The following is a 17650-nucleotide window of genomic DNA, read 5'->3' as shown; positions in this document are numbered from 1 at the left end:
AAAAAAAAAAAAAAAAAAAAAAGGCAGCTGGTCCTTCTTGGGAACTGTGTGCCCAGAGCCGGTCAGAGGGCCTCTTCGCGGGAAGCTTCCCTGGAGCCCAGCTCCCCGCCAGCTGCCAGCTGAGCTCTGCACACTGCGGAGTCCGCCAGGGCACCCCGTACCAGGCAGGTCTTCATCCATCTCTGGGGGTGACTTGGCCAGTGTGTGCTCAGCGCCTGCCAGTCACCGCAGGGCTGGGCTGTGGGACTCCCGCCTGAATGCCAAAGGCTGAAGTGACTTCCTCTGAATGATTGGAATAGCTGAGGAACACGTCCCTGCTCTCAAAAGGATGAGCATTCTTCATGTTCTCGGAAGTCATCAAACCTGTTTCTTTGTTTTTGAGGAAACAGAAACTCGGGCTTTGCCAGGAGGCAACGGTCCACCCTTTTCTGGGGTGTGTGTACTTAGGGGAACGCACCATTTGGACAGGGGCAGGTGTGTGTACTGAGCTGGGGTTCAGCTAATCATTTAGGAAAACTTCCTGGTAATTTTTCTCCCCTATAATTTCCCACAGTTGATGGAAGTATACGGCTGCAAAGGAAAGCATGGTGGCTGTCGTTTAAGTACCAAACTCCGGGGAACTTTAGGTGCATAGTAAACTTCAGATTTCTTTCCGTTAAATAATAATTTAAAATCTCATTGAATAAAGTCTAGGGTTTAGTTAATAGTAGTGGCCAACCCTGGTCTCTTAGTTTTGACGAATAAGCAAGGTGAAGTTAGAGACTGACATCAGGGGAGGAGGAGGGGTGAGGGATGTGCAGCAACTACTGTCTTGGCAACTTTTCTGTAACTCCAAAATTATTTCAAAATAAAGAGTTTATTTAAAACAACGATCAGCTTTCCCCCTTTCTATGTGTGGAGCAGAAGACCGAGCCCCTTCACAAGCACGGCCTCATTGAGTGCAGGGAAGGGCTGTATGATGTGGAGGCTGCACTCCGCATTTTACAAAAGAAATGAAACTGCAAGGGCCATGGACAGCGAGACACGGGCCTCAGGTGGTGTGGTGGTGAATGCGGATCGCAGTCACCCAGCCTGCACGAGCCAACCCATGCTTCTCATGTCATAGTATGTACACACACACACACACACACACACACACACACACACACTTATATATGGTCTGTCAGTCGTAGCTCAGTGTGAACTCTTGTCTTGGTGAACTTTCCTGTGTCCATCCTTCTCACTGACTATATTCACTCACAGGCTGCCTCTTCTGTGCAGGCACTGACGGCCCACGTGTCCTCCAAGGCAGACCTGGCCTGGGCCTCCTGCCCCTACAGGCCCGCCCCCTCCTCTGAGAACCCAAGTCCCAGGGGGCAAAGCCTGCCGCTCTCGGACTCACCCACCCGCCCACTCATGTGTTCATTCATTGCGTGAAGGAGAAAGCAACAAGAGTGATAACCAAAATGCAAATCAAAGGATCACAGGATCTCAGGTTTGTCGGAAGCAGCCACATCGGTGGTTCCAGAAAAGGCAGTCATCACAGCTATCTCAGAAGCACTGTAAGAAACAAGCACCCGGCTCTCCCCTCAATGATCTGATTCCGGAGGGCTGGGTCGGCCTGGAAGTCTGTATTTTTCCAAACTTCCCTTCCCCCAACCCCAGGTGACCCTGATGCACAGCCAGGTTTGGGGTTTCACCCAATAAATACCTGCAAATAGTCAACCTCTGCTCAAGGAGCACGGGGTGGGGGTCGGGGAGTGAACCTCATCACCTGGGAGGCAGCTTCTCAATGCTAAGCTGCACTTTTCTGTATTCAGACACAATGCGCCTCTTTGGAAATTCGATCCTTTGTTTACCTTTTGTCCCTGGGACAACTGAGAAGACATGTACTCCCTTTTTCATCCATCAACCTGAAGAGAGTCCATCATATTTTCTAAAAACTTCTCTCTTCTAGACCAAATGCTCATAAGTTCCAACAATCATTTTTAAAAGATAATTCTTTATTGTTGAAACTATTACATATGTCACCTTTCTCCCCTGTTAACCCCGCTCCAGCCCATCCCCGCACCCCTCCCTAGGCGCTCACCGCCCCACTGTCTGTGTCCATGGGCCGTGCATATATGCATACAAGGCCAATAATCATTTAAAAAAATAAAATGCATTCTCTTATTATTCCATTTCAAATGTGAAACTCAGAACTGGGCAGAGTATTCTGAAGGAGCTCTGAGCCTTGACGTTTCAAGGGGAAATTGTCTTCCATGCTCCGGTCCCTGTCTGGTGCGGCAGTCTAGGGCAGAGGGTCGTGACCTTGCTACACGTGGGAATCACTCGGGAAGCTTTAGTCACTAAGGATGCTTAGGCCTCGCCTCTCAGGGATTCTCATATAACTGCTCTGGGGTTCTGTCTGGAGAGCGAGATTCTTTAAGCTTCTAGGTGATTTTAAAGAGAAGCCAATGTTGACAGCTACAGATACAGACACGGGCTTATCTCCATGTTATTCTATCTGCTCACACTAAACTCATTCTCATTCAGCCTTTTGCCGTTAGTCCCTGTCGAGCCAGGTCTTCCTCATCATGCACTGGAAGAACTGATTAGTTGAACTGAATCACAGACTTTTACATTTATTCCCGAGACACGTCATCAATTTGGTTTGGGTCCACTCTTGCAAGGCTATTGAAGGTCATGTCAACTGAGCTGCACATGGACTCTCTGCTATCCCTCCGGCTTTGAGTCTTTTATATGCTTTCTGGTATTTTCAAGTAAAACATGAATAAAATTATAGAACTTTGAAAGAGACTCTACTGAAAACCCTCTAGAAAACAAATGTCAGCAGCTGTTTTCTTTAAGCAATTGGATATTCTTTCACAGACAAGGTCCAGATGCTAAAGATTTACCGTCACGGATAAATCCAAAGGTATGGCATTTATTTCAGAATGAAATACAGCTCTCCAACGTTCTCTCTGGTGGCAAGAGCTAGTGAAAGCCACCATGCTGGGCTGCCAGGTACTGTCAACTGATGCCATGTCCTATGTGTGACCTTCCCAACATTACTTAAGTCTTGTGGACTGAACATGCCCTAGGGACACCAGCTCTGAGCCTACAGTGTACACAGGTACATACCCTAAGCTTTCTCTGTCCTTGTATCTGTGATCAGTGACCATGTGTTTCAACCACTCAGGTCATTCTTACCTGTGTTTCTGCAGCTCATGTGCTGCCTTTTAGCCTCAACACTGATGTTAGTCACCTAATACCTGTAGCAATGTGCCATACATCCAGATCGAAATGTTGGGATGGTGACGATTTATATATTAGGCATGACAACTTATCCTGCTGGGTTGGGAAAGTTAAAAACATGCTGGTTCAAGGTCTAAACGAAAGTGGTCATTAGTTCTTGCAGCATTAATGAAATATTTTTTTCCAAGTGACAAGGGGGCAGCATTGGCTGTGTCTACAAAGCTGTTGGTAACTCTGAAGGAGCCCGAGCCCCTGGGGTTTGCATGCCAGACTTGGCTCCCATTGTCTCCCTTTCCCTGCTCTCCTGGGGGTGGTGGGAGGTGGGGTAGGAGGCGGAAACACCATTACAAGGTGTGGCATCTGCTGCTGGGATCTGGTGGTGCACAGAGCCCAGTGGAGCAGGCTGGGCGTGATCATGGTTTGTGGGTTTCCTACAGCATGTTCACAAATATCTTGCCCTGCTGCTTTGGTGCTGAGTGTATCGCCTCCTCTAAGGCTGACTCGGTTGGGGAGGAGTCCAGCTCCAGGTGGAGCTGGTGAGATGTTTATCATAATTTGGAGAAGCAGAGGCCACTGCTCGACCTTCAGAGTATGAGCACGGAACCAGCTGTCCCATGCAGGCAGCGGGCTGTGCTGGAAGGCCAGCTGGCTTGAGTCTGCACCAGATGTTCCAGAGCATCGTCTGAAGGTCCTCCCCGCTTCATATCCTCTGTGTGGTCTGGTGCTAGCCCCGTGCGTTTCTATAGCAACCTTAATAATTTTTTTATTTGCTTATTTTATTTTTCTAAATTACAGCTGACATTCAATATTATTTTGCAACCTTAATGAGTATTAAGGAACACGGTCAGTTTCAAGAATATATGCTCAAACGAAGACCTGCTTGAGAAGGAAGGGATGGGCGCAGCATGTGGCAAGGCTGTGGATTAGTAGAGAAACCATTTTTGGATGGAGATCACACATCTGTTAAGTATAATACCTCAACTTTGCTTCATTTGGAGAGAAAGAGTAGTTTTAAGTTTGTGCTTATTTTTTCACCTAATTACCTAAAAGCAAATATCAAAGCTGATGTCTGTATGTGGGGCAAAGGGTCAGTATGATATGTTTTTCAATATAACTTTCTTTTTATCCGCTATTTTGCATTTAAAGTGAAAATTGTAAATGTTTGAAATAATTGCTTAAAAAACAACAACGATGCTCTGAGCCCCGGGAAGGTGAAGACTACGTTGGCATACGTCTCACTGGCCAGAAAACCAACTGTTGGCAGGTTTCTCCCGGGCTGTGAAGTCTTTGCCTCCACTGTGATAGCATCATTCAACTCTGCAAGAATGATGAGGCCACAGGGCAGGTCGCAACCGCGAGTTTCCAGGTAGACTAACTTGGGAAGGTAAAATTAAGTTGGATGATGTAGATTTTTTTTTTTGGTTAATTTTGAAAAGCGGTGTTTCTCTTCTACTCACAGCACCAACCTCGAGTAAGACTCTACAGTGGCACTTCCAATCTCTCCCCATGCTCAGTGAGACTGACCTGTACCTGTTATTTCTCATCCTGGCTGTACTCTCTGCCCTGAGGCATCTTAGGGCAGCCTCTCACCTTTCCATCACAGGAAAGAGAAATGGGCAGGAACTGTCTCTAGGTATAAAGAACAGACAAAGCCGGATCCCTGACCACCTTCACTTCATAGCAAAAGGAGCAGCTCTGCTAACCGGCTAAGCTGACGCTTGAACCCATGACCTGGGATCACCTGGGAAAGACAAACTCATCCCGGCTCCTCCAGGTCCTACCGTCTAATGTCCTGGAGAGGACTTTCAACCAAATTCTCACCTGCGGTAAGGATGCAGTATACAATGGGTTCCATTTCTGCCAAAAACACAGTGGAAGCCTTTTGCTATTTTTCTCCTGGCATTTTTTAAATGCGTGTTTAGTAGACAGTCAACTCCCTCTGTATCTACATATAACTGTGTTAACAAACCCCAGAAGAATTTTTCTCAAAAACGTTCTACTTGAGGTAAGGGTGTCTCAGGTTTTGCATTATATAGCACACAGTCTTTCCTGCTTTTCTGCTCCACACTCTCCTCCCAGATTAATGTTTACTTGGTTTCATAAACAGACAACATTATTTATAACAAATCTACTATTCATGGACATTTAGGTCATTTCTAATCTTTTAAAAAATATTTTTATTGATTTTTAGACAGAGAGGGAGAGGGAGAGAGAAACAATAACGTGAGAAGGAAACGTCGATTGACTGCCTTCTGCACACCCCCTCTGGGGGATCGAGCCCACAACCCGGGCATCGAGCTCGCCACTTGGACATGTGCCCTGACTGGGAATCAAATCTGCAACCCTTCGGTGCATGGGATGATGCCCAACCAACTGAGCACACCAGCCAGGGCCATTTCTAATCTTCTAATCCTGCCATAAAGGTCTTTGTCATGCCATTTCACATATTAAAATGCATCCTTAAGATAAACTGCTAGAAACAGGATTCCAGGTGTGTGTGTGTGTGTGTGTGTGTGTGTGTGTGTGTGTGTGTGTGTTGCATAGGACTCTGTATCTTTCAAAGCACTTTTAAACACTGTGAAATATAATACTGAAAACTGCATCATGAGATATACAGACACTTAACAAGTAACTATAAAGCAAGCACCAATGAAGTATTACCAACACCCCTAAAAGTTCCTCCCAGACGTAACTACTACCTTTACTTCGTGACATTCATTTAATTATCATACAAAAACATGCATTTTGAAGAATTGTAAATCAAGGGAAAAAGATTCAGGATGAGATCTAAATACATGTGGAACCTAACTGAACACCGTTTTAAGGTTGGCTTGTCTTCAGCCAGCTTCTTGCTCTGACCTTTTCTCATGACTGCTGCTTAAAAGGAACAACATAGAAGTAACAATGGGAAGAGCAAGAGGAAAGGGGTGGGAGGGGGTGTGTGTGTGTGGGAGGGGAAATATAATTGTTAAACATAACTGTACTCACCACAGGGCTAGTCGTTGCTCGATTTCCTTGAGAAAATTTGTATGAAATTTGTGCAAAGGTTCAAAGTTGGGGAATATGAGACTTTTCAGTGTTTCGGGCATGGAGTCCTCCTTGCTCACTGTGCTCTGAAACCACTGGGAAGAGAAGGAGGCCACACTTAGAGGTGTAGAGATGCATGATGAGTGTCTGCAATTCGAAAGTGATGCTGCAGCCACCTGCGCCCGGAGCACTGGGCCTTTCTCACTGGGTTTGCAGCATCTCGGGGGCACCAGGCGCTGCCAGGCCTCACTGCTTGTCCCCTTTCATCAGACGGGACGAGAAGCACCCATCTCTTTATTCCTGCTTCCTGCGACTGGTTACCAAAAAACTGCCGAAGCCAGGACAGATCTCTGAAATGGGCAGCTCCTCAAGTCAAAACCTCCATCTAGCCAGCTCGATGGGCAATCCTGCTTCATAGCACTGACCACCCCCGGTTCAGTCCTTCAGGAACTTCCATCTCCGCTCCTTTGTAAAAATGCTGAGCACTTAGGTGGCTGAACCAGAGAGATAAAGCCGCTGCCTTCACACTGTCAGTCATCAGGGCTGGGTCCCAGGGTGTTTCCTGAGCACCTGCCCAGGGCCAGTTACCACGTAGGACGCCCAGGAGGCGCACATACCCAATGATTCCGCTGACCTCCGAAAGGCCAGTTCTTTCCCCGCACCCAGGGGTCAGAAAGACATCTGCAAGGCTTTACATTTGTTTCCAAGGCTGGACAGAACTGATTAAAATAATAAAAGACAGACTTCTGGCAGATTTTGCTGACACGGCTCAATTTATTATGAAAGATAAAACGAGGCTTCTATTCCCTGTGAGGTCTCCTTCAAGCAAAATGAATAAATAGCTGCATTTGACAACGGGCAACATACGCACAATGTTCTGCATCGATGCATGCAGACAGCAAAATGTTTAGTTTTCATTTTCTCCACTTTAGACACATCCTGCCTCCACACTTTAAAAAAATCCCAACTATAAAACTTTTTATAGAGCACATTCCAAATTAAATATATTACTGTCTTATTTCTATAATCTAGGACCAAACTCCTGGTCAGACAATCCAACATTTAATGAGATCCAGCTTCTCTCCGAAAGCTGAGTATTCATTGAGATAAATGATGTAAGCTGATGCTTTAGGGGAAATGCTACACATACCGAAGTGATGACTTCAAGATCCTTCAGATACGTTCGCTCGGTGGTGGACACTTCCTTAGCGATGAAGTATGCTTTGTCAGTTGGGAATCTCTGCCAAGTCCATAAAAAGAAAAGAGACATAATCATTTTTTAGTGTAAGTCTCTAAGAATATCTTGATTATAAGAAAGTGGAACATGGCTAACTTGCCATCTTTTGTTAGCTAGTATCAAGTCTAAATAAAGTCATGTATTCTTTTTTTGTGTAAGAGGAACTACGGAGAGTAAGAGAATGGATTTCCATGATGAGAAAACAGTCTAGGAATATATTCTCCCAAGCAAATATTACCCTCAGTGAAAGACCTTGAATGAGTATGTTAGCCACCAAGGAGGACTATTCGTTCAAATTTGGGCATTGAAAAGCTAATTAATTAGTAAAATGGCAGAGTGATGCAGTCTTCAAGGAAATAAATGAAACAGAAACCACAATGGCTTTGTCCTGGGTGCCGTGGCCAGTGGGGTTGGTGTTCAGGAAATAGAAGCCTCGTTGTTTGTGGGCCTGCAAAGGGTGGCTGAGACAAAGGGACAGGGTGCAAGCAGCTGGTGACACCAGTGTGACTCAGTTCTCTGGAATCCGTCGGTTAGGTGGGCAGGCGGCACCACTCTAGAGCAGGCCCGTCATTGCTTTTACTTTATTTATTTTTAAAAATTGACTAGAGAGACAGAGAGAGAGAGATAGAGAGAGAGGGATTTGTTGTTGTTCTTATTTATGCATTCATTGGTTGGTTCTTGATGTGCCCTGACCGGGGATCGAACCCACAACCTTGGCATATTGGGATGACACTCTAACCAATTCGGCCAGAGTCTGCTTTCTCTTTAAACAATAAGTAAAAAGAAATCCCTTGGTGTTAGCCACCTTGCTTGCTTCCCACAGGCGCCCACCCAGGATATGCAAGAAAGCACAAAGGCAGAGACTTGAACAGATACTTGCCCGCCATATTTTTAAAAATTGACTAGAGAGACAGAGAGAGAGAGATAGAGAGAGAGGGATTTGTTGTTGTTCTTATTTATGCATTCATTGGTTGGTTCTTGATGTGCCCTGACCGGGGATCGAACCCACAACCTTGGCGTATTGGGATGACACTCTAACCAATTCGGCCAGAGTCTGCTTTCTCTTTAAACAATAAGTAAAAAGAAATCCCTTGGTGTTAGCCACCTTGTTTGCTTCCCACAGGCACCCACCCAGGATATGCAAGAAAGCACAAAGGTAGAGACTTGAGCAGATACTTGCCCGCCACGTTCCCAGCAGCATTGTCTGCAGTTGCCAAAAGAAGGAAACCACTCAACTATCCATCAACACATGAATGGACACACAAAGTGAGGCACATCCATGCACTGGAATATTAATTAACCTTAAAAGTGAAGAAAATCGCAACATGTGCTACAACATGGATGAGCCTCAGGATATTCTGCTGAGTGAAATTAACCAACCACAAAGGGATAAGAACTTTAGGATTCCACTAAGTATATGAGGTTCCTAGAGTAGTGAAATCCAGAGACAGAAAGTAGAATGGTGGTTTCTGGGAGCTGGGGGTGGAGAATTATTGTTCAATGGGTACAGAGTTACAGTACAAAGTTATGATGACAAAGTTCTGGAAATAAGCAGTGATGATGGTTGTACAACAATGCAAATGTTACTTAATGTCACCCTAGCCGGTTTGGCTCAGTGGACAGAACATCGGCCTGCAGACTGGAGGTTCCCAGGTTCAATTCCGGTGAAGCAAGGTTGCAGGCTCAGGCCCTGGTCAGGGCATGAGCAGAAGGCAACCAAACGATGTGTCTCTCTCACATCAATGTTTCTCTCCATCTCTCCCTTCCACTCTTTCTAAAAACTTAATGTGCAAACTTAATGTGCTTCATTATTTTCTCCTCTTTTTTCTAAGTGGCAGCTGCCTTAATTGAGATAGCATAATAATATGAGTAATTCCATAGAGCCTCAGTTATGTGATCAATAGAATAATATCTCGGGTAAGGATTAACAAAATAAAAACATTAAAAAATGTACTTAATGTCATTGAACTCTACCCTTAAAAATGGCGAAATGGCCAGTTTTACTTTATGTATATCACTACAATTTCAAAAAAGAGTAACATGCTCGCGTGCACGCATCCCCACACCTTTCTCCGGCCCTCCTCCTCGTCGTCGGTCCGTGGGCATGGCTGGTCGTTCAGCAGCGGGCTGACCAAGGGAGAGGCCTGCTTGGTGTCAGGGCTCAGGTTGGGAGACAAGATCACGTTGGCGGGCACAGCTCCTCCCTGCGAGTTGATGGACAGCTCTGAAAGGTGAGGGCTACCAGTCAGGGAGCCTGTTTGGGGATGAGAAGTATTAAAAAAAAAAAAAAAGTAATTCCTCTGGGACCTGATTTCTACTTATAATCTCACCTCTTCAAATCTTTAGAACCTTGACTACTCAATGGTAAACTTCATGGGCTTCATTACTTTCTACTTTTTTTTTTTCTAAGCGGCAGCTGCCTTAACAGAGATAGCATCGTATGAGTAATTCAATGGAGCCTCAGTTATGTAATTAATGATAAGGTAGAGAACTCTGCTTAGAGAATTACAATAGTTTAAAAACATAGTGTATCCCCACATAGAATCATCTCCTAACTATTGCCTTAGCTTCTAAGAATTACTCAAGAAAGACAGCGTCTACATTACAAGGAGACGTGGGAAATGACTAGGTGATAGAGCTAGACTAATAGGAGACGAGACGACTGGAGCAGCGAGGACAGACTACATCTGGTAACAACGGGCCACCACTACAGAAAGGTCAAGCAGCTACCTCCCCAGTCGACAGAGAACAGAAACAAGCTCGGTATACCTGGTGATGTCACTCCATGTCTCTCTCACTGTTTGGGACAGAAACACTAGCATCACATTTACACGCAAAGGTGGTCATTTAAAAATGCAAAGCTGGAGGTCATTACATTATCCCAAGACCCTTTTATGAGTCAAAAAGTGGCAGGTAATGAATTACTCCTCTGAAAAGGATGCCCTAGTAAACAGTACAGAAATGTGTAATTATCCATTGTGAGTCAGCCACAGGAGATGAGGTGTACATGAAACTCTTTGCCAACAGAATCTTGCAATGATCAATCCCTCAAACCATGGAAGCTAAACAGGATGTTTCACACATACCTCTTACCTAAGTGTTCTTACCTAATGTGGATTTGCTAGAACTAGTATTAGGGCAAACAACGTTAAAGCAGCCAGCAGTCTTGCCTGTTACCATTATGAGGAAAGACAATGTAAATGATTTCTCCATTTTCCAATATGTAGTTTCAGTTCATTGCTACTCCTCACACTATCAAGGATCTTGAAGAAAAAGGTGAAGTGCCATTTTCTGGGCATAACCACCCCCGCCCCCCCGTTTTTTGTTTTTTTTTTTGTTTTTTAACATCTATCCTCTCCTGGATTGTCATATCCATTTTGAAGTTATTAGATAGGACAGCCTGGAATGAAACAGGGTAGTGAACTTGATCCCAGTCTGAGCGAACCATGGAGAAACCACCACCAGCCCCCACCCAGTCCCGTGTTGATCAGCTAGCTGTGTCACCGACACATGGGTGAGAAGCCACCACACCCAGAAAAACAAGGAAAGCATGCATCCTGCCCACTGGCTACTGGTCAGTACACTGCTCTTTGAAGAACAAGATGAGAAAATGTGAGGAAAAGGCAGAATCAGGAAGTTCACATTGAAAAACCCCTGCGTTTAAATCCTTGCATTTTATTATGCAATTATTGAAATGAAGTCCTGGTGTTAGACAAAGACCCAGTCACCCCACACACCACCAGACCCAGGGAAACCCAGAGAAAAAAGGCCAGAAATTGCTTCACAAATGCCAATTTTATTGACACCAGTGCACAACTGAATACAATGATTGAGAAAGAACGGGAACTCGTGAAATAGAAATAGTGACAACAATGAGAACTGCAATTGTTTCACGGTACTACACTATTCTTTTTTTTTAAATCACAAAAATTAAAATGTTATCACTACAAATAGGAATTAGAAAAGAGAAATTCTGGCAGTCTGTTTGGAGATCAAAACAGTTCATGCATTTGTGAGTTGCTGTTTGCGAGTCACGCCTTTGTGTCCACCAGCCATCTGGTAGAATCCGGGGGCTTACCTTCAGCTCTCACGCCGTGCGTGAGATCAGGTGAGGCAGTGATAAGTGAGAGCGTGCTGGGCTTTGCCTTTGCAGGGGCGTGGAACAGAGAAAGCATTCCCCTTGTCATTGAAAGAGTTGGAGCCAAGAAGAAAAAGCAGTTAGAAGGCTAGCTTGAAGAGGAGGGGGAGAGGGGTGGGGAAACAGTACCAATTAGGCCCTGGACAGCATCCAGCAGCAGATAAAAGACCCAGTGCCACATTGTGAGGGAGAAAATAAGGGTGATCACGCTCAAGTACAAGCACTTCCACTCTCCGAAGGTCAAAAGCTGTTGCCCTTGTGCATCCCCCTGGGACGGTGCTATTCAGCAGGCTGAGCAGCTGGAAGCAGGAGCGAACCGACTAGGGTTCCAGGAGAGACGCCACCCTGCCAAGAAGGCAGGACCCATTTCAAAGACAGCCGCCTAGGAGAATTCCCACCGGACCACATCAGAGACAGGGCTCAGAAAACGACACTGAACATAAATGTCACAACAACCCGTGTTCCTGGGTTGAGTAAGGGACAGCCCTGGGTCGGGCCCAGGTTGTTGGGGGAAAGCCTGCTTCATTCACTCATATAGCCCCAAGATACGTGTAACCACTGACCGAATTAGAGTGGCCCATTCCCACTTCTGGAGCAGCTACTCCAACTGGTTTGTTGGGGCCTAAGAAAGGCAGGGTGATGAGTGTAAACTGTTAGACCAATAAATCAGCGAGTACAAAGCCTGTTCTAGGAATCTATCAGCAATGCAAAGGCAGGGAAAGGCCTACAACTCCCAAGTGCGATTTTGCTCATCTGAGCTGCATCCTTGGAGAAGAATCTACTCGAGGCTTTGGAAACGGATAGGTGACATGGTCCAAACAAAAACATGTAACTCATTTGCCATTCAGCAACCAATGAAGTAGGATGACTAGGGTATTCAGTAGAATTTGGCAGCTTAATGAGTCACTGAAATTCTCTTTTGACTTGGCACCAACGTGTGATAAACATGGTGCCAACCGGTGCTCACACTGGGCCCATCTGCAGTCAAGAGGGGAGAGCGGAGTCTTCAAGTCACCCGCTAAGGTGACAGCTCTTAGACCTACATGTAAGCAGTTTTCACCGAAGTAGTCCATTTTCCAAAACAAGCAAACACACACAGTTGTGTGGTTAGACAAAATGAGTCCGTGAGACTGACACAGCCTGTTGCAATCATGCAGCTGGCCTCCTGCTTTGAAGACACAGCCCTGGGCAAAGAGAAATTGTGACTGACAGTTCACTGCTACGCTGTGAACTTATTCACGCCTGGGTATTGTCTTTTTTCCCTCTGTGGCAAATTGACAACAAAGGAATTTCTTTCAGCAAGGGCCTCTGGGTCAATAATGTGGGGGACCTTTCCAGAAAGCACCTGGGTATTAAGGCAATAGGTGAAAAGAAGTTTGAAGAGAATAGGAAAAGGTCAGTTACATCCTGAAAGTCTGGAAGCTTCTGATTCTTTTTACAAACTATTTTTCCTATTTCTAAAAATTGCCTGGCATTTTTTTAAAGCACTCAATTATATTTTCAGTTAATAGCTCTCAAATCCTTCACTTTTTCGGTTCTCCTGCCCCTGCCTCATGTCCTCCTCCCTGCCATTCACCTGTATCAAGAGGGCTGAGTGTACGTCACCCCAGGAACTAGAAATGCCTTCATAAATATTGCTCTCCAGGGAAGAATTTCTGGTAAATACTTTAAAATCCTTCTAAATGCACACATTCTCATGGCACAAACAATGAGAACTTCAAATTAGCACTGCTGCACTTATGGATTTCCATTTATCACCCAGCCCAGAAACTGGCTTCGCCTCTCCATCTTTTTAAAGTAAAACACATTCATCATTCTTCTCTCCTGTCTGCTCTGAGGAAGCTGACGCTGCAGCATCACCCAGGACCGCAGCCTCTCCGGACCAGCCCTTCATCAGTGGTGCACAGACAGCGGGAACAGTTTCCGATCAGCAAGCCGAGGCCCGCCTGGATTCCCACGGCGGGATCAGGCACAAGCTGCCTAGGCCCATCCACTGCCTCCAACTGTATTCAAGGCTTCAGAACAAACTCCCACAAGTCTGGGAAGAGAGCGTTTTCTAGTTCTTAATGAGACCTATGCAGTGTGTTAAACTGGCCAATAAATTGGTATTCTCCATTTTTTAAATGGGATAAGTGTGATTTTTCCTGTAAAGGGAGGACACTAGAAACCTGACAATAATTTTAAAAATAGTAATCCATAGATTTGTTAAACAATATTTAAATATTTGAGAATGAGAATATTGAAGAAACTATGAATACCGATTGCTTTCTCAAGTCCTCTTTTGAAATATTTAAAAAGTGTAATGATTTTAAAAGTCTCTAAGCTGATTCTTCAATATTCCCTCAAATAAATACCTTTATTTGGCAAGCTTCTAGATTCCACTCACCTCTCATGATTTGTTTCCTGTTACTTGGTCCCAAAATATATGAGGTTTTCTCTCTATATACCCAGAATATGCTCCAAAGGCACATACAGGAAATACATTACAGGTGGAGGTTTTCATCTATTTTTTTTTAAAAGGCTCTTTTTAAATCTATAATCTCCCTCCAAAAGAAAATACAACGAACTCTCTCTGGAGACTGTCTCCATTTGAAAGCCAGTTATCAAAGAAAGGTCAGTATTGTGTTGAATAATGGGTAGTCTCTAGAATGGGCAGGATTCACTCTAGGCTGATAACTAAGCTGGATCCTACCCCAATGGAATATGTGAAAAAACCTGACTAAGTTTTATTGACATGATAAGGTTCCATAAGGAAAACCAGGGCATAGCATTACCAATCACAGTGGTGGTGTCCTCTTCCCGATAACTTAGGAGGCTGTGGAGGGTAATGTATACGTGCTTTTCAGACCAAGTGCCTTTAAGAAAAGTTTTACAAGCAGCTAAACATCACCTTCGCCATTCATCAAGCAATTCAGAAAAGCAACAGTGGTGCAACTGGCAGAAAATAAAGAGAGCAATGCTACCAATGGAAACATGATAGTGAGTGTGATAGCTTGTTCTTACTTATGGGGAAGAGATAAAGGAGAGTTCTCCTTGGTTGGAACATGGGGGTGGCAGTGTTCGGATTGAGGAACATGGTGCTTCGTACCAATGAAAAATACCATCTTGCACTCAGGACAAAGCTTCAGGCATCAGTGGGAAAAGAACAGTTACAATTGACAGTGTTTACAGCAAGATACCTGTTAGGACAAGTAAAAGCCTCTTCAGTTTAGATTAACAAGAAATATTAATATCATGCATACACTGTTACATGAGTTTGGCCTTCCATGCTTAAAGAACCACCAAGCGCACTGTTACTGAGAGGCCGGCAACCTCCCCGGGAGTGTAGATCCATGCTTTATCGAGATAGTGCACCCTTAGGCCCTGGGGAGAAGACGAAACCAGACAGTATCTGTGAGAGCCTACATTTGGGGTACATTTCAGAACTGAAAACAGCTTATTGGCCATTGAGAAGCCAATTGGGGCTGAGCTCAGTGAGGTCTTCTCTACATTCCCACCTACCCCCCCCTCAAAGCAAACACACAACTAAGTTCTGTTATAGACATGAACTATGTCAACTTTTCTATTCCCATTTGAACAGAGGTTCCCCTTCAAAGTACGAAGCCAATCTTTGGTGAGCTGTCTGAGCTCCCCTATGCAGGCTACGGTCACACAGATGCTCTCTGTTTCCTTGGGCCCTCTCCCCCATCCACAGTGATTCTGCTCACTTCCAAAGGCTCCCCACCCCTGTGCACTCACAGTACAACGTTCAGGCTCATCAGCAGGTGAAATCAGGAAAGTGAAGTCTCTTCACCTTCCGCTCCCCTACCCTTCGTGAAAGATGGTACCCGCGTGACCACCAGCCTGAGTCAGTGCTAAAGCTTGCTGTTGAGTGAACAGGATCACTAGAGGAAACAGGTATTCCAAGTACAAATTGGTATTCAGCAGTGGAAAAACAAAACAAAAAACAAAAAGACATCAGACAGTGCTCCAATAATGCAGGGAACAGAAGGCATACCATGCTTTGAAGAAAAAGACAGAATGTCGAAAAAAAGCTTCCTCTCTTAGATAGGTACATGCTGACAAAACAGTGCATACAATGGTACAACAGAAAAATGTCTCAAATTTATTAAACAAATGACAAAAATGAGAATGAAGTCCCCAGCCTTTTCTATTTTAAAATTAATTTGGTGTATTAGAAAATTTTAATAAAATATTTCATCTCTAGTATTAAATATACACACAGAGAGGACAGAAGGGAGTTGGATTAATCATATAGCCCAAGCTTGTGAGATTTGGTTAGTTAGGTTTTCGTGGCAACTTTCCAGGCAGAAAGGGGTGAGCATAAGGGATGGAATCCGTCGGTCATTTAGGGGCGTGTACAGAGAGCAGCAGACGCGTGTTCTTGACTAAGGAAAACCTATCATCTTTGGTCTTTCTAGATTCCACTGCAGGCAGAGTTGACAAATGACTTAACTCTTAGAAAGGAACTTTGCGGCCCAGGAAAAAGCAGTTGTTAGCCCAGTTTCATGAGCCAGAAAGCCCATCCACGAGTAATGACAGGCCTATCTCCACACCATCGCAGGCTCCAAGATGACCCTTCTACTGTGTCCTGGTTGAGAGCCAGTTAAGAACCCAACTTTATAATAAAGCAGGAGCATGGTGTCCACATACCAAGTATCACCTCCACCTCCAATTCATGTTTTTTACTAAACACACACACACACACCCACACACACACACACACACACACACACACACACACACACACACACACACACACACACACACACACACACCCTTTCCTTCCTTCCTTAGTGCCCTTGGTTTGTGCTGCATTTCACAGTATTTTCTACTCTTCATGGCCCAGGAGCAAGCTCAAGTATCTTCCAGTACAATTTCCATGATTGCATGAACAGTATCAGCCTTGCAGCTATCCCGTGTCCACAGTTGATTTTTAACCCTCTCTGCTTTCTAATATAAAGCCACCCCAAGACATATCAGAGTAACCTGACCTGGAACCCACAAGAAGACACAAGGGAGCTACCTTCCACTGAAAGTTAAAACCAAATGCCAGTGGCCAAGAAGATGCTGAAGGCAGTTTCTAGGCCAAGCTGCGGATCTGCGTCATTCAGTCAATTCACAGAGAGATGACCTGAACAAATCAGAAGCTATTCAATCTGTAAAGCTTTCAGAGAAAGACTTCCTCATTGTTCCCTAGCTTCCACCAGGGTGTCTACTTGCTCTCACTAGAAAAGAAAAAAAAATGTTACTCGTGCTGTAAGTTTCTTCTATGATTTTAGCAGCTAAATGCTATTTTATGAAGAACTTTTTTTTTTTAAGACTCTACCCACTTCCTCCCCAATATTTACAGGGCATACAAATCAGCATGTGCAACTTTTCTTCACAGGGAAATATTTGAAAATCTCTGGGTTACAACCCAAAAAAACACTAAGTAGTCTTTTCTAGTGTGCATCCAAACAGGTGGCAACCAGGCCACTTTTGAGCTTTGATGCCTACAACACTAGGCCAAATCATCATGCATATATTTATTTTTTTTGCTTTCACTATTATTTTTTCTAATAAAAAGAAAACTGCTATATTAAGTGGCATGCTTATTTTGATCTAAAAGTCATGGCTATGTTTTAAATACCAGCAACCAGTGTTAGAGGTATGCACGCATGTACACTAGAGACCCTGTTTTCCTGTATTAAGTTTCACTCAACTAAACAGAAACAGATGGGATTAAACTAACAAGGAAAACGCAGCACCAGTAAATTCTTTAATGTCGCCAGAGTCAAGTTCCTTAATCACTTACTGCTGTAGAAAGTCCACTCACCAGTACCTTTCCTGCCATTGGATCTTACGGATTTGGCTAACGTGGCTGAATGTCAGCCTCATCAGAGAGCTACCTGCAATGGATTATTTTATAATGTCCACCTCTTTCAGGTTCAAGGAGACTTGCTCTGTTGCACAGAAGGACTCTTTTTCAGTGTGATTTGTAAAATTTGCAGAAATTAAAACAGACTCAACTAGAGGCAGGCTAGCCTTAG

At 44.4% G+C, this 17650-nt stretch overlaps 1 protein-coding gene across 1 annotated transcript in view; it reads right to left on the bottom strand.

Moving 5' to 3' along the window:
- Positions 1-17650, bottom strand: part of FARP1 (FERM, RhoGEF (ARHGEF) and pleckstrin domain protein 1 (chondrocyte-derived)) — a 277196-nt gene that overhangs the window by 55624 nt on the left and 203922 nt on the right. The window contains exons 13-15 of the mRNA XM_005883626.2: positions 9547-9734; positions 7394-7483; positions 6205-6338 (exon numbers count right to left, since the gene is read on the bottom strand). Coding sequence (XP_005883688.1) covers positions 6205-6338; positions 7394-7483; positions 9547-9734 — 412 coding nt within the window. The remainder of the gene's footprint in view (positions 1-6204; positions 6339-7393; positions 7484-9546; positions 9735-17650) is intronic.

The sequence above is a fragment of the Myotis brandtii genome, unplaced genomic scaffold (genome assembly GCF_000412655.1).
Source record: "Myotis brandtii unplaced genomic scaffold, ASM41265v1 scaffold796, whole genome shotgun sequence".
NCBI lineage: Eukaryota > Metazoa > Chordata > Mammalia > Chiroptera > Vespertilionidae > Myotis > Myotis brandtii.
Note: the sequence above shows the minus strand (reverse complement) of the source record. Positions and strands in the feature narration are given on the sequence as shown.